Source organism: Centruroides sculpturatus, unplaced genomic scaffold (assembly GCF_000671375.1).
Source record: "Centruroides sculpturatus isolate CEXI.00-Female unplaced genomic scaffold, Cexi_2.0 scaffold61, whole genome shotgun sequence".
In the NCBI taxonomy this organism is placed as follows: Eukaryota; Metazoa; Arthropoda; class Arachnida; order Scorpiones; family Buthidae; genus Centruroides; species Centruroides sculpturatus.
Window position 1 is genome coordinate 1175247 of NW_019384572.1, and position 26368 is coordinate 1201614.

At 26.8% G+C, this 26368-nt stretch overlaps 1 protein-coding gene across 1 annotated transcript in view; it reads left to right on the plus strand.

Annotated features, from left to right (window-relative positions):
• Positions 1-26368, plus strand: part of LOC111624229 (GRIP1-associated protein 1-like) — a 94278-nt gene that overhangs the window by 22743 nt on the left and 45167 nt on the right. Inside the window, exons 6-13 of the mRNA XM_023367043.1 lie at positions 4767-4837; positions 4958-5005; positions 5266-5297; positions 5369-5416; positions 10464-10641; positions 19046-19180; positions 22564-22659; positions 24120-24266. Coding sequence (XP_023222811.1) covers positions 4767-4837; positions 4958-5005; positions 5266-5297; positions 5369-5416; positions 10464-10641; positions 19046-19180; positions 22564-22659; positions 24120-24266 — 755 coding nt within the window. The remainder of the gene's footprint in view (positions 1-4766; positions 4838-4957; positions 5006-5265; positions 5298-5368; positions 5417-10463; positions 10642-19045; positions 19181-22563; positions 22660-24119; positions 24267-26368) is intronic.

Here is a 26368-nt window from a genome sequence, read left to right on the forward strand (position 1 = left end):
CACGCCTTGTTGTGGCTCAAAATGTATCTATTATAAATGTATAACACTTCCCCCGTGGGGGAAAATTTTTCGAAAAATTTTTTCTTAGTGTACATTCTCTTGACGTACCCTATTAAAACGCAATCAAAAGCGCAAAAACCCGCATCTAAAATAGTATAATAGAAGCCAAGTTTTTCACAGTAAGCCTTAATCCTGTCCCTCTCCCCCGCGGGGGGAATATCGAAAAATCCCTTCTTAGTGTACATTCTGTTGACGTACCCTATTAAAATGCAATGAAAAATGCAAAAAACCGCATCTAAAATAGTATAAATAGAAGCAGAGTTCTTTACACTAAGCCTTAATCTTAACTATCTCCCTTCAGTGGGGGGAATTTCGACATGTATATTATATAAAAACACGTGTGTATTCAAATGCAGCATTGTGTCAAAATTTCAAAGGAATCAGTAGGAACAAACGAACATTACATTTTTATTTATGTAGATAGATAGAAGATGATCTGCTTTAGTTCATTTTCACAGAAAAGCATAATGCCTCACAGAAAAGCAAACTTAGGGCGTCGTACTCATAGCGCCATCTGTTGGACATAAAAGCCTTAACCTAGATGATATCTTTTAATTTATATGAATGTTTAAAGGAATAATATACAGCCTATGTCCACCATGAAGTTCCATTCTAAATATTGGTGAAAGAATTTTTGAAATCGAATTGGTAGTTTCGGAGATTACCTGCTACATCCAAACTTACTTACATACTTACAAACATTACCTCTTTATAATATTAGTATAGATGTAAGCTTAAACAAAAATTACATTTTTGAAACATGCACATTTTAGAAATGCAGTCTTTACATAAATCATGAATGCATTATATATTTATCAAAACAGTCATCATATTTAAACAAAAATGACATATCTGAACTGAAGTGACTGAAATGTTTATGATAAATTTCAAAGAGTGTAAAGTGAAAAGATGTAAAGATTTGACCACAGATTAAAAATTTTTTATATACTTATTTACTGTTATATATTTTACACTATTAATCATTTTAAGTGAAATGAATAAACAATGTTTATATAATTCTTAAAAGTCCTAATTTTATTATTTTTGCAGATTTCTTTCTGTTCCTATTTGTTATTGAAGTGATTTCAGTAACTAAGAAATTTCAAGATACAGGTGACTGCAAAAATAAATTGCTTAACACAATTCACAACAAATGATGTTAAACCATTCAGTCTGATAAAATGCACTATATCAGTCAAATATAAAAGCTAAATTGGAATTATGCTTTGAATAAATTTATACATTTTAATTCTTACAGAATTTTCTAACTTTATTACTTTAAATCTATACTAATATTATAAAGAGGTAAAGTTTGTAAGTTTGAATGTAGGAGGTAATCTCTGAAACTACTCATCCGATTTCAAAAATTCTTTCACCAATATTTAGAATGGACCTTTAGGTTGGACATAGGCTGTATAATTATTCCGTTAAACATTCATATAAATTAAAAGATATCATCTAGGTGCATGTTATATTTTTGGTTGCGAGGGGCAAGACGTGTACATATACAAGATGGGTAACTGCGCGGTGCAGTCATGTGGTCAGTGAGATATGAAGTGCACTTGTCCGAACTTGTGATATATAAAATTACATGTCCTGACTGATTCATCATCTCTCAGAGCAAACCGCTGAACCTAAAGAGGTGAAATTTGGTATACAGTTAGGGTACGTCATGAAAATGCATACTAAGAAGGGATTTTTCGAAATTCTCCACAGTGAAGAGGGAGAAGATTAAGGCTTAACCTGAAGAACGTCTTCTACTGTACTATTTTAGATGCAAGTTTTTGTTTTTATAGTAACAACTAATGTTGAGAATTTTAGTGAAGTATCAAGGGAGGGTTATTTCTATCAAATTGCAAATTCTGCATGGGTGAAGCTGCGGTAACAGCTAGTAAATAAAAATAAGTCCACTTTTATCTGTCCAGCAAACATACATATATGGTATCCTACTGTTTAATATTGGAGGTGATATAAGTATGTCTTCACGCGCTATTGACAATATATGAATTTTTCTAGAATGAGACTTAAAAAAATTAAATATCTAAATTTAATTTAAATGAAAAATAAGTTTAATTTTAACTTTTATGCTTGATTGATATTGCCTAGATAGAGAAGTTATTATCTAGGTGATATCAATCGAACATAAATATTTCAATATAATAACATAAAAGTCAGATTCAACACCAATTGGCATTTGGTAGCAATTTACATTTTTTGTCTCCCTGCCAAGAGAGTAATAAAGATAAAACTTTTTTAAATTAAGTTTTATGTCCTTTCTTATCACTGCCACCTTGTGTTTTGCATAGTGAACCTAATATTATGCTTGTGGCAAAGTATATATAGTTTATGATGTATGCTATTGATTTACTTTTAGAAGCTTTAAATAAATCATTTAAAATTAGCATGAAACTTTATTGTATAAAGTTTCATGCTAATTGGTTCCTTTTTATAATTTTTTCGTTTTATATAATATATTGTTGTAAAATTTAATATATGAGGGAAAAATCAAAAAGTCTTGCCAACTGCATTTTTCCTTAAAAATAATTACATTTCTCAAAATTTCAAAATATATGTGTTAGAGTGCAGTTCTCTCTGTGTTGTCTTAGCAATTTCCAATGCTGTCTGATGAGATACTGTGGAAATATGGATGTTTGAAAATGGTGGATGTCAACTTCCATACTGGAGGAACTTTAAGTGTGATTTGATTTTTATGAGCATCTGGCAAGAATACAAGCAAAATTTATCAAGAAATGAGTACTTGTATATGGACAATTGTCTATCATACAATGTGTGAGTTGATGGTGTGAGAAGTACAAAACAGAATGATAAACATTCAGGATGATCAGATCAGGCCAGTTTTCATCATCTGCCATACAGCCTGAACCGAGAATCTTGTGATTAATCATCATTTTGACCTTCTCAAGAATCAGAATGGCAATATGAAGACAGCAGTTCAACTGCGACTGCATAAGCAATTGGACACATTGTGTGGGAGAGAGATCCAAAATCTTGTGCCACAATGGGAAATCTTTTTGAAGAAATTTTTGATCATGTCTTGGAAACTAAGTAGAAAAATAGGATATAAACTGGACTTTCAAATGTATATTTTGAAATTCTGAAATATCAACCAGATTTTGAGAAATCATTGTTGGCAAAAGCTTTTTGATTTTTACTCATATAAAAAAATATTATTGACAGTATTGGTGCTATTACAACATATAAAATATTATATTAATTTTACTAGTGTTATTTCAGCAACCTGTTACTGCTGTTTTGCCAAACTTATCACAGTGACTTTGATATATTATAACAATCTTCATTTATTCTTTGTAAGTATCTTTAACAAAATGCATTTCACACTTTGTTAAAGGTTTGTAAAAATAATAAAAGAAGAGTGGTATAATATATTGAAGTTGTGATAAGTTTGGCAAAACGGTAATAACAGGTTGCTGAAATATCACTTTAGTACAATATACTAAACAAGAAGGTTTTTTTTTTTTGCACTTCTTGATTCATTTCTCAAAGAATGCTTAATTTTTAGGACGAAAAGTGAGTATGAATCCTGATAAGTAAACATGCATAAGATTTGAGTACAATAAATACCATTTTTTGAAAATTTAATTTAAAATTTCATTAATAACTTATTTACATGTTTGCAATACATATCCAAATTATCTAGACTACCTACAGTAAAAAACTTTGGTTATCTAGATACAAAACTTTACTGACAATTTAGCTCTACCTTTTCTTATAACTCACTTCCAATTGTGATCATTTTTAAATTATTGGTTTCTTTTATTATGATATTGACATCTTTTGTTACATGGTTTTTTCATCATTAGCATTTCAAGTTTTAATTCTATTAAAACTTGAAATTATAATAGCCAGTGTAAGCAACCTATTTAATATATTATGCATTTCAAATTGCTAACTAAAATGCTTAATCTAGAAAAGGATGAAAGGTTTTATTATCTAGTAGGAAATTAAATGTTATTCTCAGTCTGTAGTTATCTATAGCTGGTAGTTTTGCATGCTACTTGTCTTTTCTAATTTTTAATATGAAAGATGAAAGATTTGAGAAAGCCAGTCTGGTAATTTGACAAGAATTAATCCTCAAGATATGTATATTGATGACTTAAGTTTTATCATCATCAATAAATTTAATTTTTAATCATTACTTTATGATAGAATCAGCCACTGTTTTGTAAAATGCTAAATATTGGATAGCTTGTGCAAATAAAAAAATTTTTTTTATGTATTTAGATAACAATGCATGAAATATTGCTTGCATTATATCTGAATTTAAGGATTTTTTTTTTATATTACATGCTTAAAATTGTCACCCTTTAAATTTAGTGTTGAAAATTATTTAGAAACATTTTGATCTTTGAAGTCCAAATATCCTCCCAGAAAATTTTTGATTTGAAGTGGATTATTATTGAATTAGAGAATCTTAAGATGATGATAGTTTGTAATTTTTAATTAATTGATTTTTTGATGCTTGAAAAAACTATTCTGCCAATTGTACCAATCATATTTATATTTAAAATGTTCGTTTTAAACATTTTTAAAATGAAAAAATTTTTTAAAGTAATTGATTTCTATAGTTAAATATATAAAATTCTATATATTTAAGAAACAAATTTGCATCACTCTTTATTATAAAAGTTCTGTCATACTAAACTGTATTTATAAAACTATTTTAGATCTGAAATTGAAATTAGATATAGAAGAAGAAGAAAAAAAGATGCTAGCATCTCAGATTGATGAAATGAAGGTTATTTTTCAAATTTATTATTATTTATGAAAAAAGTATTTATGTAAGAAAAAATAATCATTTATTTAAATAATTTAGTAATTATATTTATCATTAAAATTTAATATTTTAAAATAATAGAAAACACACAAGCAAGAAATTTCAAATCTACAAGAAGAAATTCATAAGGTTAGATTATTTTAAATGTACTTCAATTTAATAATTTTATTTTATTAAATAATTTATTTCCTAATGTTCTAATATTAATAAAATTATATGTCAAATAATAATAATTGGTATGCCAATTGATATAGAAAAAATTGAATTTATGTGTACTACTTTTTCAATAATTTCAAAAATAATTAAAATATTTGGTAATTTTAGATATATAAAATAATAATCAAAATTGTTTACATAATTGTTACATTATTACCTGTATTCTTTTTCAGCTCACAGATAAATTAAGAAGGAAACAAGAAAGGTAATTTTTTAGTCACTAATGTTTTGTCTTTTCTTATTTAAAATACTGATGATTATTGTTTACAATTTCAGCATTGTTCAATTACAACAGGAAAAAGAACAACTTTATACTGAAACTAAGTAAGGAAACTTAATTTTACTCTGAAATAAAATATTTTTATTGGGCTGCAATTTTAAATTTTCACTGGTGTCCATCTGTCTGTCTGTCCTTCCTTAATCTCAAGAATGGAGTTAGATAGATAAAAGCCAAGACTAGATACAGAAAACTTAGGAGCCAAGGACCAATTAACTGTATAAAAACTTACAGTTTTGACTGAAAATCATGTTATTTCAGTTCAAAAATTTTCTTCAGAACAGAGTTAGGTAGATGACTGGTATGACTGTCTTGTTAGCAGGAAAAGTATGATGTACAGGGGCAATACCACTAAAATGAAGAGCATTATGCATTGAGATATAAAAAATTGCAGCCCAGTACTGTGAGGATGTCACAATAAATAATTGTTTGTTATCATTTTAATACTATCAAAATCATTATTAATTAAAATTTTGAAGATATTTTTCAGAAATTTTTAAATTATAATTTAAAATTTAGATTGTAATAACTTCAATATTAAACACAATAGAAGAGGTTTGTAGAATGAACAGCATTTTAATGAACTTTCTAGCTTCCCACATATAAAAATTACTTTTATAGAACTACAAATATATTATTACTAAAAAATGAAATACTAAAATTAAATTGACTATAAAAGTAATTTTTGTATAATATTGCTTTTTTCTATTAGAATAAATTAAAATCAGTCATTCAAATTGTTTATTAATAATAAGGTTAAATTCCTGTTACAGGGGATTATACTTTGTTTTATTGTTTTATAATAGTTTTACTATCAAAAAGTAACCAATGTAAATTTATATAATTAGACTATGCAATAGTATTGTTTAATATATAAAAGTTATTTTTACTCCTTATTTCCATTTATATTTTAACAATACATTTGAAAAAGTTGATTTAAATTATACATTTTAAATCAATTTTAGTCAGTAGTCTTTAGATAGATTTTAATTGTAATATTTAAAAAATTTTATTGATTTTGTGCATCTTAGAAAATTGTTCAGTCTGTTAGGAGATGAATAACAAACGATACTTTTGAACTGCACTAATAGCAGTGATCTGTTGAAAGACAATACATACACTGAAAAAATTCTCACTATTTATAAACAATCTTAATTGTATTAACAGCATTTTTATATTTATTCCTATGTTCATTGGCAAACAGTTAGATCTTGAAGGAATTTTTAAGGTATTTTAATAGCACAACTGATTGAGCTAAGAAATTTTGTTTGTTTGTTATAGATCAACAAAATGCTGTTTCCACCAGTTGTGTAAATCTGTATTTCCAGTCATCCTTCAAATTTTCAAATAATTCGTATGAAATTCCAAAAAAACTGTAAAATAATAATAAATTTTAACTGCCAAAGATGTTTTTATCTTTTTCATTTTATCACATTGTTTCAATATAGTCTAATGAAGAAACTTAATATTTTCATAGTTATTGTATTTCAGAAACTTTTGTTTCAACACTAAATAATCTGAAATTTCTGATAATTATAATTTATTTTTTGAAAAAATAAGGGTTTGGAACTAGTTTTTTGATAAGTGCCAAAAATGAAGTACCAAAACTTACAACTGTAAGAAAATGATCTACAGTAGAGCATCGATTATCTGACCCCCGATTAACCGTCACATCGGTTAACCGACCGTTCTAGTCCGAAAATTTCAAATGTCCGCTAGTGATGTGTCACTACAATATTTAGCTATGTCTTGGCTACTTTAATATTATTTTTGTTAAATTTTTGCGTGTTTTAGCTGGCAACAACAGCTCGACCATAGAAGGGAAGTCAGTATTTAAACGAGACTTAATTTTCTAATTATGAGTGGTTGTTTGTTTTGTGAGCAAGAAAATAATTTAAAAATAATTTTTAACGATACAATAGTGACGATTATTTTTTAAAAAAATTTGTTAGGCTTAACATCAATGAAAATTCAATGCAAAGTTGGTTAATAGCGATATACTAATATACTAATTACATGGGATATACTATACTAATAATGTATTTTTTTCATTCTTTTTGGTTATCCGACCAACCTGAGTCTCCAATTGAGTCGGATAATCGATGCTCTACTGTACTACATTACAACTTGAAACTCTAAATTTAGTACATGAGTCAAGCATTAATTCAGAATAGATATAAGTCTATAACTGATCTTCCATACAAGTAAATTTGGATGAACAATCATTCTGCATACAATCATTTAAATATATATAGTTGCAAGTCATGAATTTGCTTAGTTCATTATGTATTTATCTTTAGATTTGTGAATGTTGAATATTAATTCATTTGGTCCATTATACCAATTATGTAATAACTGCACAACTCTTGAATTAAAATCTCCCAAAATTAATATTAATATGTTAGAAGACAGATGTTTCCAGAAATCTGTGTAATCTGTCTTTTAGTAGTTCTGAATGATCTGGAGGAATATATACCAACATTATTATTATTAATTTATTGTCTAGGAATTTCATTTCCTTCTTGTTAATTTGTAATAATATTAATATAAAATGATTGGAGTTTTAAATTTTTTTTGTGGTTTCTATTTCTTTCTTGATTAATATATGTAATGTTCCAGGAGGACAATCAGGTCCTAAAGATTTCTGGACTAGTGTTGATTCTATTATATATTTGTTGCTAATTTTTAAAACTATTAATTTATTATGTTATTCTGTTTCAGACAAAAAGTTTCATATGTAATCAGTTATTTTATTTTTTTATCATTGGCAGTTTCAATTGGTTACTACAAGATTTAAATTTTTTGAAGAATTGTCATTCAATATATAAGGAAAGGGTCAGATGTTTGAGTCTCCAATTTGGTCAAAACTTGGTGAGTATGTAGCCGTCAACACAAACAGTTTCTTGTCGAAATGATAGAACCCATTTCACAAGCACTTTCAAAAAAGGGCCTCTGAAAATTGAGTTTTACCTTATAAAGCTTTGGAATGTCTCCTTTAAACAGCGATAGTTGAATAGACAAGACACAGGAGTGACACAATGTAGATTTGAGACTTCACAATTTTAGTTGTTTTTTTTTTTCTTCTTATGTGAAACAATTATTTTATTATTTTACTGTATCATTAGAATTATTATTACTGTTATTTCTCATGTTTAAAGCTTATAAAACAAACTAAAGTAGATGTGAAAAATTGGAAAAATAAGCTTTAGACATCACTGTACATGGACAAAAAAGATGAATTATAAAAATAGGGTAGCATAATTGTAGAATTTTTTTATTGTTAATGTTATGAACCATTTCCTCATGTTCTCATGTTTATTTGAAGTGTAAAACTTCAAATATAACAATATCACCAAATCTGAAAAAAATATGAAGAAATAAATGTTTTATTTAATGATACAAAAGAATTAAATCTACAGAAAAGCTTATCTTAGAGAAGAAGTTTTAGGCATTCATTGATATAGTGCTAGAATATATTAATCTTCACAAGAGATGATGATAAATATAATGAGCTAAGATGATAGTTGTCATAAAAGCATGGGTTACAAAAAAGTATTGTAGCATTGTGTGCATCCAAAAAAAGCTGTTTTAGAAAAAAAATTACAGCTTTACTATCTCATTTTCATAATAGACTTGTCTTTTTCATCCATGCTCTGTAATGTCCAAGTTTATTTGCTCTTGCAGACACATTATATGTATTTTTAAATCCAACTTTTTTATAAGCTTTAAACATGAGGAATAATAACAGTAACAACAATACTAATAATACAGTAAAATAATTATGTTACACATAAAAAAAAAAAAAGAAAACAGAACTAAAATTGCAAAGTTTTGAACATGCAGTGTGTTGCTCTGGTGCTTAGTGTCTTGTCCACTTAGCTATTACTACTCTGAGAAAATGTAAAACTTCCAAAGCCTTATAAGCTAAACACAATTTTCAGAGGTCTGTTTTTCAGAAACACTTGAGAAGTGTGTCCTATTATTTGAACAAGGAAAGGAGTTGCTTGTGTTAATAGCTACATTCTCATCAAGTTTTGCTCTAATCAGAGACCCAAACATTTGACCCTTTCCTTATTAATATCACATAAGTTTAAGGTATTGAATTTTGTAAAGAAGAATTCAGTAAAAATTAACCAGTTGTGTTATTATGTGTTAACCAGTTGTCTTTCTATAAAATTATAATTTTTGAATGGTTCAATACTAAGTAATTATTACAAAGTTTACTTTTTATATCTTGTTTCTTTAAAGAAGTTATAGAAAGGGAGAAGTGATTTCCATCTTTCACAAGAATTTTTAACTAGGACAGCTAACATATCCATCTTCTGCAATTCATCCAGTTGCTTTTGTTTTATTTTAATAAAAGCAGAAACTATTTTATTCTGTATTTGATCTGACTGCAGTGTTAAGCATATAGCACAATTTGTTGAGTTAGGTATATGGAATTAATTCTTAATTTCTTCCAAAGTTAAATTTTCCAATTCCAAAATATTAAATCTTTGTAGAGAACTTTGATTTGGCTCAATACTAAAAATTATCAATAGCAATAGAATAAACTTATTTTTATTTATTTTAACCAAATTATTTATGACATGATATTTTAATCAAAATTGTCTTCAGACTAAAGCTTTCAAAAAAAAAAAAAAAAATCCCAGTTATGGCAAAGAATCGAATTATTCCAGAATAAATTAAAATTTCTCACTTGCATCTCTAGAATAGTTTTATTTTTATTAAAAAATAAAAATTAATTCATCAGATATATAATTAAACTCAATTGAATAAGTATGATAATGAAAGATAAAGAATATATAAACATTAATAATGAAAAACTTTTTCAAAGAAATTATTTAAGTTTAATATAGAAAAATAAAAATTATACCTTATAATAGTTTTAATCCAATTGCTTCTCACTATTTAACTTGTTTTTCTTACAGAAAGTACAAAAACATTTAAATAATTTCTAAATTATACTATAAAAGAAGTTTTAATTTTTGATTTGAAATCTAATTAAGATACAATTTATTTTGATTTTATTCATATTGAAATTAAAACTTTCATTAAGGTTTTATTTTATATAATGTATCTTGTATAATTTAGGAAATCTTATGAAACCTTACAGTCTTCAAAGGATCATGATATTCAGCAATTGAATGAACAAATTCAAAGACTTCAAACTCAGCTATCAAATTCTTTACAAATTCAACAAGAACAAAAGCAGAAATCTTCTTTAACAATTCAACAACTAGAAGAATCAATCAGTTTATTGAAATCTCAAGTAAGATTTATCATTATGTTATATACTAGGGACTATTGTGATGCAATGAAAGAGAATTCTATTTATAGTTATATTTAATTATTTTTTCTATTTTTATTTATTTATTTTTTTATTTATTAGTACAAGGAGACCCTGTATGTATGGGCTGTCTATAACCAAAATTACAAATTATTGTAATTACCAATACAAAAGAAATAACAATACAGCAATGCATCGCGTGACAATTTAACTGATAGAAAAAAATACAAAAATAACACAAGGTTAATATCATCCAAAACAATAATATCTATATTCTTATAAATAATCTACATGAAAAAGACAAATAAAAAACAGTGGCAGCGAATGGTCGGCGTATACACAATAAAACAAAATAAAAAAGAAAAAACAAAGCAATTACCTGCAAAAAATTAAACAATTATTCAAATTACGCCCAAAAATTACCCAAAAACCATAAATGCTGCCAACTCTCAGACACTAAATCGTTCACTTGAGTAGTCAATTTGCACCTCCTGGTGGTAAGCTTCTGGAAAAGAAATGTTTCATAATTATAACTAAATCAATCATTTAACTTAGTTACAAAGCTATAAATACAATGATATTTATCCCAGTCCTGCAACAACCGTTTGTATGCTTGAACCGAAAGACATGCTTCACCAAAACATTTTTGTCTGACTGCTGTCAGCACCTTACATTCTGTTATTACATGAAAAGCATCAAAATTAACAGTAATATTACAGAATTCACAGTACTCCATACATGGACTTAACATTCTTCTAATCATATTACATCGCACATATAATACTGCTTGTGTAATACAAAAAGGTCTTTCTATATTCAGATAGGTCATCAACCCCCATTCATTAAAAACATCCAAATACCATTTATTATATTTATAATTAACCTCCTTATATTTGAACTCAGTTATATAATTATTTGCCAAACTCATTAAAATACCAGAAATCTCATTTTCATTTAGTATTATTGGATCATTTTGATAACCAAATTTTTGCAATAAAAACACAATTCAATCTCCCCACGCTACTGTTTGAGAGATCAAAAATATTTTAGCGGACTCTGTAAGTTTACTAGAGGACTGTTTACACAACCATTTTAAATTATTTTTTACTATATTAAAATAAAGGGGGACTCTTTGAAACTCCAAATATATAATATATGATGGAATCCATCTCTTTAGAGAATATAAACGCTTAATAAAATTAATTTGCATATTATCATCTCTATCTCTCCAATCAAATCCCCAAATTTGAGATCCATATAACACTACTGATTGAATAAATGCCTCAAATAATTTTAATTTATCTTTCCAACGTACCAATCTAGCAGATACACAAGTTTTAATAATTTTATCAATTCCATATGACACTTTACTGTGAATATACTTTAAATGTTTTAAAAAACGCCCATTAGACTGGAAAACTACACTCAGATACTTATACTCATCAACTACATCTATTTTGCGATTTTGTAAATACCAATTCTCATTATTAGAATGTTTTCCTCCATTTCGAAATACCATTATTTTAGATTTGTCAATATTAACCAACAATTTTAACTCCTGTAATGTGTATCCTAAAAAGTCAATCATTCTCTGTAGACCTATAGGTGAATCTGCCACAACAACCAAATCATCTGCATATGTCAAGATTTTCACCTCCGTTCCCAGAAGCTCAATGCCCACCAAATTAGAGTCATTCAATTTACTTACAAGTGGATATAAATATAAATTGAACAGTATTGGGCTTAATACACAACCCTGTTTCACACCTTTTAATGTAAAAAATAGATCAGTCATACCCTCCTTAGTAGACATGCACGCCTCTGTATTAGTATACAACTGAATCAGAAAATTTACAAATTTATAACTCAACCCAATCTTCAGAAGTTGGCTCCATAAAATATCTCTATCCAACGAATCAAATGCTGCCGTCAAATCAACGAAGAAGGCATAAAATTTACCTCGTTTCTTCTTTAAGGACTTCTGTATTAAGGCATATAAAACAAAAATGTTATCCAATGTCGAAAAACCAGACCGGAAACCAGCCTGGAAATCTGAAAATATTTTAAACTTATTCAACCAAGATATCAAATGCATGCACAAAATTTTACAAAAGACTTTAGAACTTGTTGGTAGTAACAAAATTGCTCTATAATTATCCGGTAAATCTCTAAGTCCCTTTTTAAATATAGGAATAATCTTACATCTGCACCAGTCTAAAGGAATCATCCCTGATTGATAAACCTTATTAAACAGACCTACCATATATCCAATCAGATCTGGGCAATTCTTATATAGTTCCACCGGTATCCCATCAATACCTGGAGCAGTACCATTTTTCATAGTAGCTAGAATCTTTTTGATTTCCTGTTCTGTTATCTCCGTATCCAACAACTCATCCTGCCAATTCATACACCAATTATATACAGACATATCCGGTAAATATTTACTAGAATAAAATTTCTTTGAAAAAAAAGCTACCCAATCAAGATCTGGAAGCTCCCTGTATTTACTCTTAACAAAGAAATTAATGAATCGCCAGAACTGTTTACTATTACCAGACGCCAAATTCTTATTAATCTTCTGCAAAAAAAGTTTTTTCTTAGCTCTACATAAATTGCGAGCCACATTACGTTCTTTAACAAAATTTCCACTCTTTTCTCATCTCATCCTATTCAACTATTTCCACTCTTTGCTCATCTCATCCTATTTCCACTATTTCCACTCTTTGCTCATCTCATCCTATTTCCACTATTTCCACTCTTTGCTCATCTCATCATATTCAACGCTTGATTTCTTCTTTCAATACTCAACTTACAATCCATATCAAACCACATGAAATTGGAAGATCCAACCGGCCTTTGACACCAATCTGAAAATGATGATTTAATTAAATGAATTAAACCATCGAATGTTAATACTATCTGTCTGATTATGAATTGCACACAATAATTCCCTACACTTATAATTTACCTTCTCACTACCTTCTTCCCTCCAAAAAATTCTCTCACTCTTACTCATAGACCTCTTAAATGATTTTCGAATTTCCTTCTTAGATTTACAATCTAAAACTATATCGGAAAATGATTACTATACACTTTATCTAATACAAAAAACCTTGTTGCAATAGATAATCTATTTAACTTAACCAAAGCCAAATCAATTACAGAGGAACCTATATCATCCACATATGTATAATAACCTTAGATGTAGATAAGTCTCTACCGTTCAAAATAATATATCCCGCATCTTCACAGAAATCCAACACCAATTTTCCACACTTATTTATTAATGTATCTTTTGATATCCTTAACAACCAATCCTGATCAAAATCCTCATTACTATCATAAATCCATTCCTGTAATTCTACCCCAATACGAGCATTAAAATCACCAATTACAAAATCTATCTTATAACAATTAACCAATCTAACTATCTCTGTCCAGATAGTATTCCATAATGCAGGTCTTATATACACAAAACAGAAAGAGATTACTATAGACCCTAAAGTCAATTCTACAGCAATCCAATGCCTATCTCTTTCCAGTATATTTACTTTCCAAAAATTAGACAACAACAACAACCAGCTACCAATATAGCGACCTTTATCAGCCTCTCAATAACCTGCCTTCGAAAAAACAGAAAATTTTTCCATATTTTGAAAATCGGGAATAGCAGACCTGCCATCCCACCACATTTCCATTAAAAATATTATATCTTAAGTATACAAAAAATTCCAAAAAGAGATAGGCTTATTTACAATACCTTCACAATTCCATGAAAGTACCGATGTACCTACTCCCAGTCAAGTTGACATTTGTTCTTCCATTTTCTTAGAAACTATATTATATTTATAAATTTTATTATCAACTTTGACCGCATTTCTATTATTTAAATAAGTAATTGAAGCACCCAATCTCTTTTTTTCTCTTGCAAAATCATTCATTATTTTCCTTATCTCTCTAGTTAAAGGAGGAAGGTCATCCATTATAAATATCCTAGTTCCTTTTAATTTAAATGCCACTCTTCTAATCTTACTTTTACCACCATAGTCCAAAAAACTACAGTAAATCAACTTAATACTATCTTTCCGTTGTTGTCCCAATCTATAGCACCACTCTAAACGAACATTATCAACACTTAATTTATTTTGAAAAAATTCCAATACTACATCTTTAACTTGCAAATTATCATCTTCTGACTTAGGTAATCCAGAAATTATTAAATTATTACACCTTAAAAAACACTCAAACTGCTCCTGACTTAATGTAAACTCGGCCATTTTGTTTTCCAAATCTATTCTGTCATCCGATAGAATCTTACCGGTATCATACATAAATTTTTTCTCTAAATCTTCTAATCTAGTTTCTAGATTAACAATAGCTTTGTCCAAATTTTCTACCCAGGAGTAGATTCTATCAATCTTAGCAATCATTCCTTCCAATTTCTTATTTTGCTTTAAATTTAGCTGGATAAGTAACGATATTCCATCCTTAATATCAAATTCTCCCTGCAGTAACTCCAAGATACTTGTCTCCTCCAATGGGTCCGAATGAAAAATCTTAGATCTACTCTCCGACTGACTTACTGGTGAATAGGTCTTCCTTTTAGACATGACGAAACAAACCAGTGAGCTTACCTGCAAAAAATTAAACAATTATTCAAATTACACCCAAAAGCGCTGACCATAAACGCTGCCCTATTTTTTCTATTTAATTTTTATTTCCATTATTTTCAACTAAGTGATATGATTTGTTGCATTTTAAATACAATTTCAATACTTGCTATTTTAATATCTGGTTCAAGTAATATCTAATGCATACAGTATAAAAATGCATAACAAAGACACTGAGAATTGCAATCCACAGACTAATATCATAACTAATGATTTTTAAGAAAAATATTGGAAATCCAAGAATAATGGAAATAATCATATTAATCTTTGTAAATAAATTTTATAATTTTCATAAAAATTTTATGCAAATGAGATATAACATTTCTTGTGTGTAAAATAAAGTTGACATTTATTTTGTTTGACTTGTTTTAACTGAATTGTATGATCAGTTGAGTGACTAGAAATATTGGATTTGATATATTATAAGCTACTAAGTAGTTAATTTAGAATTATTTTATTAGATATTTTTCATTTAAGATGATTAGACCAGATATGCCAGAATTAATTTTTGTTGAATTTTTAAGAAGTTTGTAATAGTGCATAACAGTTTTCTGAACATGATAATTATGGTGAAATATTTTATATATAGTTCATTTTCATAAAGTAAGGTATTATATACAGTAATACCCCGAACTTACGCGATAGGTGGGACCGAGCGATAACCGCGTAAGTCAAATTCGTGTAAGTCGGGGTATAATTTCGCAATTTGTGTAAAATCCAAGTCGGATGTATGTAAGCTAATAAATGCTCTCGTTAATCTTATCTTGTCTTTTGATTTGTTCACGGTTACAAGAAATCACCACATAGAGTCTCTCAAGGCTCCGTAGATATAACAAACACAGAAATAAATAACACAAAATAAATTGTAGCTATGTGTCGATTCCGCGCTACACGTCCAAACATGTAAGCTGAACAATAGTGTGGGGTGGAGTGAGTAATCAAAAGTTGCATGGCGCTCAAACAAAAGACGAATCGACGAGATTTGAAAATCGCGTAACTCCGGGTTCGCGTAAGTCGGGGTAGCGTAAGTCGAGGTATTACTGTATATATAAAAGACATTAGACAAATACAATACAACCAATACTAGGGATCTTAAATGAAAATGTAATACAGTAGAACCTCGATTATCCAGATTAATTGGGGATGAAGGTAGTCCGGATACGGAAAAATTCAGATAATCGAAACAAATACTTTAATTTGTCTTTTAATGATAATACAACACGTTTTCTTTTCGATGACATATTGGTAATATTAAAAATAAATACTGTATTTAAATCGTGATCAAATTTTCAAGAAACAAATGTTTGTATTGAATTTGGACTACTACTGACCAGCGCTAACATACTACCTATTGTTTAAAAGGCCCTCTGGTGGCACAAGAAGATGGATTTTATAAAATAAAAAGCAGTTGAAACTGATTTTTATGAATAAAAATTTGACAAACTATTTATCATTTTATGATGAGTAAAATTTTTTTGTCGCATTCACGGCTTTTAAGTAATGCATAATGCATAAACCTTCGAGGCGCGAGGCCCTTCGGACCATGAGGCATAGGCGGTGGCCCACGTCGTCCATGCCTTATGCTGTTCTTGGTCATAGAAATGATGTAATTTGAATATAAATTATTTATAAATACGTATGTCAAGTTATATTTTTATTACGACGTAAAATATATTTAAGAGTTTACAACCAGTGCTGGGTGAGACGCTGTTGAAACAAAAAAAGTTATGCATTCCGTCACGTACATAAACAGTGTCGTAATTCGCCAAGTGCAAATCAGCAAATTCGTAAAATTTTTGTTTATTTTGAACAATCCAGATAATCAAAAATCTGGATAATAGAGGTCCGGATAATCGAGGTTCTACTGTAATTTAAAAAAATTAGTATTTTATTCATTTATAAGTGAAAAGTAATATGCTAGCAGTACGAATTTAAAAGATATGGTTTTGTATTGTAAGTAACATAGCTCAACATCACAATTTGCACATCATGTGCATGTTATATAACATTGCCAACATATAGTTTGATTCTCTTAGGCACCAACAAAATGATTTAAAATAATTGAATCTTGAGTATATTTTTTCATTTTTGCTGGGCAACCAGCTTATGAAATACATTCCTTATCACAAGTTGGGAATCCTGCAAATTGCATGTAAGTCTTTTGAAAGCTAAGTGGTCTAGCTTTCCATCATAAACTTCATGTAACTGCCAAGCATTCTACTATGCATTACTGATGCATTGCATAACAGAATGCTTGGTGCTTCATTACTTACTATAGTAAGGAACCATTTCTTTCCACTTATTGTAACATGATGGAACCTTATGTTTTGTCCATATCTCTCACTGCCACTCATATTTGAAGTTTTTTTTTGAGAATATTTATTTATTTACAACACTATTATTATTTTTATAATAATAATAGTGTTGTAAATTATTATTTTTTTTTTTTATAAAAATAAAAGGAACAGCAAAAGTTTTATTCATGCTTTGCTTATTGTCTAGATATGTGGTGTATGTTAGGCAAAAGTTAGCACATTATCTTTGCCTAATTCTATATATTGGACACCTTTTAAAAAACTGCAATTTTGGAAAATATGAACTCCAGCTTGCTTTCATATACCAAGAAGTTTTGTAATTTTTAAAAATAATACAAGGAAATAAATAAATAATAAAATAAATAAGACATAATGTAATCACATTTTTATCTTTGAGAGGCGAAGTTGAAAACATTTTTCATAATATGGTTTTATAAACACTTGTAATATATTTCAATTTCTTTACTACTTGATTTATATTTATTGTACCTATGAAGTATGTTGATTTTTCTTAGAAACAAGGATATCTAATGCTAATGATCTTAAATTTAACAACAGTAAATATGTTCTACATATAGGATACCATGCATTTCTTAGTATAATAATTGTGACTGATTACAGTTTTTTAGATTTTTGTTTTTTTCTAATTCTAGTTTTGTACTTAATTAATAATTATATAAAAATTTCAATATTTGCAATTAATTACCATATTTGTTGTCTTATAAGACACTACAGTGTGAAACATGAATCTTAATTTTGGAAAGGTAAATTTTAGAATGTAATTTTTAAAAGTATTTTCTAAAATACTTTTAAAAAAATTTACTATTATTGAATTTTAAATTTCCATTGGATTAAAAAAATTCAAAAAGCCAGTAAAGAAAGATATAGGATATTACTCTTATTATTTCAGTATTATTTAACTTCAGATTCAATACTGCTATAATCATTATCATCTTCACTGTCACTATTATACAGTAAACTTCAGTATCATATATTGCCTTACTTATATCATATTTTTGAAAGGACTTGACCACAATTTCAGTCTTCCCACTTGCCAATTTTTCAGTTTTGTTTAGTCTTTATCTTATGAATATTCACTGTAAAAGTGTACTTACATAATAATAATAATTTTTTCAGTACATCTGTTAAAAATTCTCTTATCAAATTTTTTTAATAATTTATTGAAAGATTATTAGTTTATGATGACATATTTTCTAAAGATTTATCCAAAGTTTTTGATTCTATTAAGTATATATTTACAAATATTATAATATTAAATAATAATTTCAGGATTCATGTGACTAATATTCTTTCTAGCAAAAAATTTACCCTATAAATTATGAAAATTTTGTTTAATATTATTTTTTGAAAATTAAGAAACTTTTATTTAAATTATAGATAAGTGAACATAGCAATGAAATAGTAAAACAATTACAAGAAGAGAAACAAGCAATGGAATCAGATTTACTTGCAACTAAAATGTTACTAGAAGATTCACAGAAAGAAGTGCAATTATTAAGTTGTCAATTAGAAGTAAGTATTTATTTCTTTATGATAACAAATTTTAAGAATTAAAAGTGTAACTTGAAATCAAGAAAATCAATCAGTCATTAGGTTTTTTTTTATTTTAATGGGAATCATTGTTTAGGATGAATTCTTTATAATCACAATGATATGGCTTTACATAAATAAATTTCTAAAAAAAATTAAAAATATAAGCTGTAATGAAAAATAATCACTAAAATTTGTATTACATTTTTATAGTTAATAAATAAAAATAATAATAAAATGTTATACACTTTTCAAACCAAATATAGCAAAATACTAATTATTTTACTGCTCAAAATAATTTAGCTTTTTACTGATATTACCAATTGCATGATTCTAAGATTATTTTTTAAAACTTCTTTTACTACATTAGAATTAAAAATAATATGAGTTCCATATTTAACCATTTTTTATTAACAAAGAATAATAGAATTAAGATTTTGCTGAAATATTAAAGTGAAGTATAATGTACTCAATTACTTGATGCAACCATTTTCTTATTTAAAGTTAGTATTATGATTTTCAAATAAAACATTAACATTGTTTTATTTATATGACTTTGTATGACTTCAAATGAAATTTTAAAATTATATTAGAATCTGGCATCTGATAATGTTAAGAATAATAGTATTAAGTTCTTAAAACAGAGTTGCCCAACCATTTAGTGGGGGCAACGCTGTTTTAAGATCAAATGTTTGAGATTATTTGACTTTAACGAGAGTGCTGTTTGAGATACATGCTAATTATAATGTTACTTTTTAAATAAACATTTTCTACATTTAAAGATTGGTTGGTTAGCTGATCGTTTTTTAGTGATAGAACTGTTTTCCATTCTATGTTGCATCATATACTTTCAACTTTTTACAGATCAGTCAAAATTACAACATTACCACTTATTTAATTCATTGATATTAATTGCTTTAAAACAAGAAATTAACATTAAGTGTTCATTAATAATTGCAAAGTAAATTTGATATTTTATTCATGTTATGTAAAAGTTTTGGTGACACAATTTCTTTACATAATTTTGTAATTTGCACTCTGATTATTGTATTATTTTTTATCTTTTTATTTTTTACCTTATCATTACATCAAATAAAATTGAAATGGAATGAAAAATTTCTTTTGAAACAAGAAAATTTTAATCTTGTTGTAATATTTAATGCAGGACTCATATTCATCTTACTTCTGTTACTTTTTTAGTATGAAAGTAGGAAATAGCTTGCCTTTTTAAGAAATTGTCTTACTTTGTCTTTAAATTATGACACAGGATTAATTTTTTTCTAAATGAAACATATGTAATGCACATTTATGGATCTACTATTCCCTTCTACATTTGTATATGTAATGCAAGATCTTGTGTGAATCATTAAAAGGTAAAAATATTTAAATATTTAATTTGAAGAAATTTAAAGTTTATCTGTAAATCTCAACTGTAGTTTTACTAGTATTTAATCAAATCCAAATGAAAATTGTGAGGGAAAAATTTTTACTTTAGATTTTTCTAAGCTGTTGCACCAATTTTACATTAAATTAGGAAAAAAACGTTTACTGATATTTAATTAACAGCAATAATTTCAGGATCAATATATTCAATAAATTTTCTGGTTTTATTTGTATTAAAGTACATTGATTTTGTATATACTTGTAGCTCTCAATAAAAACGGAAAATTTACTGAGTTTATTATTATAATTTTAATTTACAGAAAATCCTATTCTAATATTTCTTGGTTTAAATTTCACCCTGATTATACATTCATTTGTAGTAGCCTAATGATGCTCCATAAAAACAATTAAACTTAGGCTTCAATTTAGCATTTTTTGATTTGACATTAAACTTCAATCTTAAGGCATCAGACATCCAAAGGTGATTTCAATTTAACATTATAAGATAGAAGATACAAGTATAATTTTTGGATTTCAAATTTTCAAACATTTTGCAGCTCTCTTTATTTTTCAAGAGTAAATGCTTGCTTACTCACAGGGTATAATCTGCAAATCTATTCCTTTTTTGTAATTTCAACTTATTGATATTCAGTGTTTCAAAAAAAAAGTGCAGAACAGAAACATAGAAAAAATGAATAATTGGCTGCCGAGAGAGAGAAAAGGAAAAGGTGTCAGCCAAGAATACTTGGAGAATGACTTAGAGAAAATCTAAAACTATTTGGTTTAGATTGATACAGTGCAGAAAATGTGGAGACTGATGAAGGCCATTTGAAAGAACTTGCTATTCAATGTGTACAAATGCACAAGTGAATTGAAAAAGTGAAAAACTGAAAGTTCTGTTTTTTCTTTGGATTATTCTTGAAATGAAATTTAAATTCCTGAAATAAATTAACAAATATATAAATATATTTTAAAATGTTTAAATAAATATACAAATTATTTCTTATTTGTTGAATGTTGCCTTTCCATGTATTTTTCTTTCTTCACAATTATCATAACTGTAAATCATTCACAAACCTTGGACTTAAAGCAGCAGTTCTTTTATTGACTTTCTTGTTTATTTCTTATATCATAAGGCACAATATACATTTTGGGTCTATTTGACTCCTCTTCAAACACTGTAATATATAATGTTTTTATGATCATTTAATAAAATTATTATTTTCTAAACTGGCAATTTTTTATTATTTATAATTCTATTTCACATTTATTTTAACATTTTACGTATTATCAATCAATGTTACAAGTATAAAGTATAATTTTATTTATACTATCAATATTACTATTATAATTAAATATTAAACTATTTAAACAGCTATTTTCTTAATTATTAAATATTATTATAAAAGTAAATTTGTTATGTGCAAATCTAAATTTCACTTGTAATATAAAAATATAAGTTTTTTAAAAATTATTTAAAAACTTACTTAAAATCAACTTAAGCCAAACCTTGCAATTTTATGAGTTTGTATACTTGTATATAGTGTGTGATGTAAATTTCAAAGTTACCTTTAAAGATTTGTTATGCCATTAAGACTGTAATAAATAAACAGTTTTTACAAACAACCCCAATACTTAAACTATTTTATTCATTTATTTGAAACAATTTTCAATTTATCTAAAATATTTTTCCTGATTTTCTTTTATATTATTATTTGCTGTTTATATACTTTTCTTTTTAACATAATTTATTTCTTAAAAAAACCTAAATGTAATTATATTCTGTAACATTTTTTTCACGATATGAAAATAAATAAATAAATAAATAATTTTTTTTTATATTTGAAGTGTGCAATGCCATAATGTTGTAAATGCCAAAAAAACAAATTTACAAATGCTTTGTTTAGTATTTTGAATATTAAATCCATTGAATATTTTATTTCAATATCATTATTATATAAATATTTGGTTTTTTTTCTTAGGAATCTCAAAATCAGTCACAACAATTAGAGAATGATCTCAAGCAAATGACCATAGAAAAGAAATCAGCAGAATATACAGTTGCTGAAGCCACTAAAGTAAGATTTTATAATAATTTTATTTATGAAGTAATATTACAAGTTAACTTACAAGTACTTAACTTATAAAACAAAAATTTGATATAATGAATTGTTTTCTTTTATCCCTCTTCCCAGCTTTTGAGATAAAATACTTGATATGACAATCAATATTTATAAGAACAAAATATTTGAATCATGAATAGAAAAAGATTGAAATTTTCATATACTATGATTAGATGATTTGTATGTTTTCTTTGTTCAATTTACACTGTGTTTCATTCATTGAGGGTTTTACAGTTTTGTGAATTTTATCTCTGCATTATAAATTATCTGTAGGCAACACAATTAATTTAACTAAAAAACACTTTTATTTTCTCTGTTTTACCCATTTCCTATTTACTTATTTTCTTAACTTACTATTGTTTTTCTTACCATTAAATAAAGAAATTTTTAATAACTTTGTGTCTCTCATCTTTGTGTTCTTATGTTATCTCCTTTTACATCTTTGAACAATCCAATTAAACACTTTCATTTATTTTATTAAATTTTAGTTAGAATCATTGGTTGATAAGTAAGTAGCTGTTTTGTAATACTTTAATCTTATTTGGATAACATAGATAGGTCACTGTGTTATTATTCTGATCACTTTTCATCCATTGTCTTCTTTATATGTTTTGTGTTAATGCACTTTTTCTTACTAGATTATGGTGGAATAAGACCCAAATTTCGACCATAAGAAATAATGAAAAAGTTAGTCTCTGTTTATAATAATTTGATTTATGAGAGATTTTCAGAAAAGAGATGTGCTTATAATGAGGTTGTATTGTATTAAAGACTGGAATTCTCATAAATTTCACATAGAACACTAATTTTGTGAAATTAGTGACACAGAAAGATAGCAATTACTACAACTACTATGTCATTCAATTAGCATAGTATGAAGTCAGAAATCATAGAAAGGATTACTACTTCTATCTAATTTTTGGAGTAATGACACAAGATAAAGGCACTAAAACCTGACAGAGCACTGACTGTTGACATTTCTAAGATATTTTCTCAAGGGGAAAAAATTTCTACAAATATATATGTATTTACTTATTTATTAATTATTTTCACTACTTTCTAATGTTTAAAATGAGAATTGAAAAAGCTGGTGAGGTACTTTGTTAAGGAATTAAATTACTATTAGTTATCAAAGATTAAATAAGTGAATCAAAGGTACAATTGAAATTATCTTTTTAAAAATTAAAAGATTCAGATTAATTTAATCTGAATCTACAATTTACAATTTTATACTGTAATAAGCATTGTTATTTTATTACTGTTTAAAATTTTAACTTAGGTTTATTTATATTTAGACACGTTCATTTGAAATAACCCATATAATTTATTTAAACTCTAATTTGGATAATGCTTGAATGAAATATTCTGTCTATTAAAATATTTTCAGCATATAATAATTTTAAAATACTTAACAGGTAGCAGAAAAAAGGAAAGCTCTTCTCGATGAAATGGCTGTACATTTACAAGAAACATCAGATCAACTTACTGAAGAAATTGTCAAACAAAGAGAGCAATATTTATCACAGATAGATGATTTAAAGAAAGAATTGGAATTAGAAAAGGTATAATGAATTTTTATTAAAAATAAATTTTTTTAAAAAACTTATTATATTTTCATGAAAAAAATGTAAACAGTATCCAAAATAAGTTTTTAAACATCTCATAAACATAACAAAAATGAGCAAAAAATAATATCACAGAAAATGGCAAGATATCTCCATGTGTATNTTTTTTAAATTTAGAGTCCATACATGCATTTTAAAAGTTTTATTATAGTTATTTTGTATTTAATATAGTTTAAATATATTAATAATAATAGAACTATATGAGCCAATATGCATTCAGTTAGTTTATTTACAGATAGTATAATGTTATATAAAATTATTTTAAAAGTGTTATTTATATACGAAATTAACAATTGCAAAGTCAAATAATCTACTATATAAAGGTGAAAAACTGGATTCTTTCTTTTTATCACTGTATGCCAAAAATGGCCACTAGGGGCACCCCTACCCATTATTATACAAATACTTTATTGTAATAAGAAAATTCTTGTTACAGGGGGTTAGCTTTAGAGAATTACAAAATACAATTATTACTTATTGAAACATATTTTTTTTAAATATCTTGTTACATAAATTTTGCTAAACATAACATATTAGTCATTCAATCTACATATCATATTTCAAATTCTTTAAAATATGAACAAAAAAGTAATGAATATTATACATCTTTATACAATGGAATTTTTTCTTGATTGGTTCTGAAGTTTTCTTTTTAATTTAAATCAAAAATCTCTTTTAACTTGAATTTACATTACGCTTCTTCGATCTTTGAACACTCAGTAAGAATCTAATAAATGTTTTATAAAAATGATTGTAAAGAACAAGTAGAACTTGCATACCCGCTGGCAGAAGAAGTTTAATAAATTTAGTGGTAATTATATCCATTCCAGGAGCTGTTTTCGTTTTTAATTTACGAATTGATATATCCAGTTCTTCGATAGATATTGGAATATCTAAACTTTCATTGAAAGAAATTTTTTATATCGGCATAAGGAAGACTGTAATTCCTGTAAATCTGTTAATAGAGTTATCCATTTAAAAGAATCTATTTGCATTGATTGATCACAATTGAAACATCGTAATTTCTTAATCGTAAACTTTAAAAGTTCACTGTTTTTATTTTCTAAGATTATTTGTTGAATTTTTTTATAGTAATTTGATTTCTTAGATTTTAATAGATTGAAATACAAATTTTTGGCTTAACGATATTGACTGAATACCGTTGATGTAGATAATTTTTAAACTGAAGTAATGCTTTAATAATTTTCATTCTTAAATTCTTATATCCGGTATAAACTTTCATTATTATTATGTGCTGCAGGCAAGGGACTTAATAATTGAGACTCAACAATACGTAAATCTTGAATAGGAGTGTTTAAATTGATCATATGTCATTGCGGAGTATTCTCAGAAGTAAAATACGGGGTAAAAGAATCCAAGTATACCAGCCCCTCCAACACATAGCTATACGTCAAAGAATAATTGCCCAACAGTATAGTATCACCTCGGAGTTTTGGATATTTACCTGCTTTCCTTAACTCGCTTAAAAAAGGAATTAATTGTTTACGTCTTAATCTAGATCTTTTTATAAGATCCTGTGAAATTTGAGTTTCTTTCCATACGTTCGATAGGTTTTGCTGTTTCATTTTTATAAAACTCGAATATATATAATCTCTTATTTGGGTATTTTTAATAATTAATTTAATTGTTGGATACTGTGATTTAGTTATTGGAATAATCGCTATTAAATCATCCATTGTAACTTCATGTAATTCTAATGATTCATTAATAAGATTAAACACTTCTAGCTTGGTAGGATTAGTTTTACTGGGATATCTATATAACATTATATTATTTCGATGTTGCGCATTAACCATATTGTCCATTCGATATTGCATACTTTCATTTTCTATTTTCAAATTAGCAATTTGTTGTTCAAGATTAATTATTTGGCTATTCATTTTTTGATTCTGGACTTTAGTTTCTTGGATACTATTACGAATCTGGTCCAAATCTTCTTTGATAATAGTCATTTGACTTAATATTCTCGTATTAGAAACATTAATTAATTCAGAAATTTTATTCCATAGTGTTATACT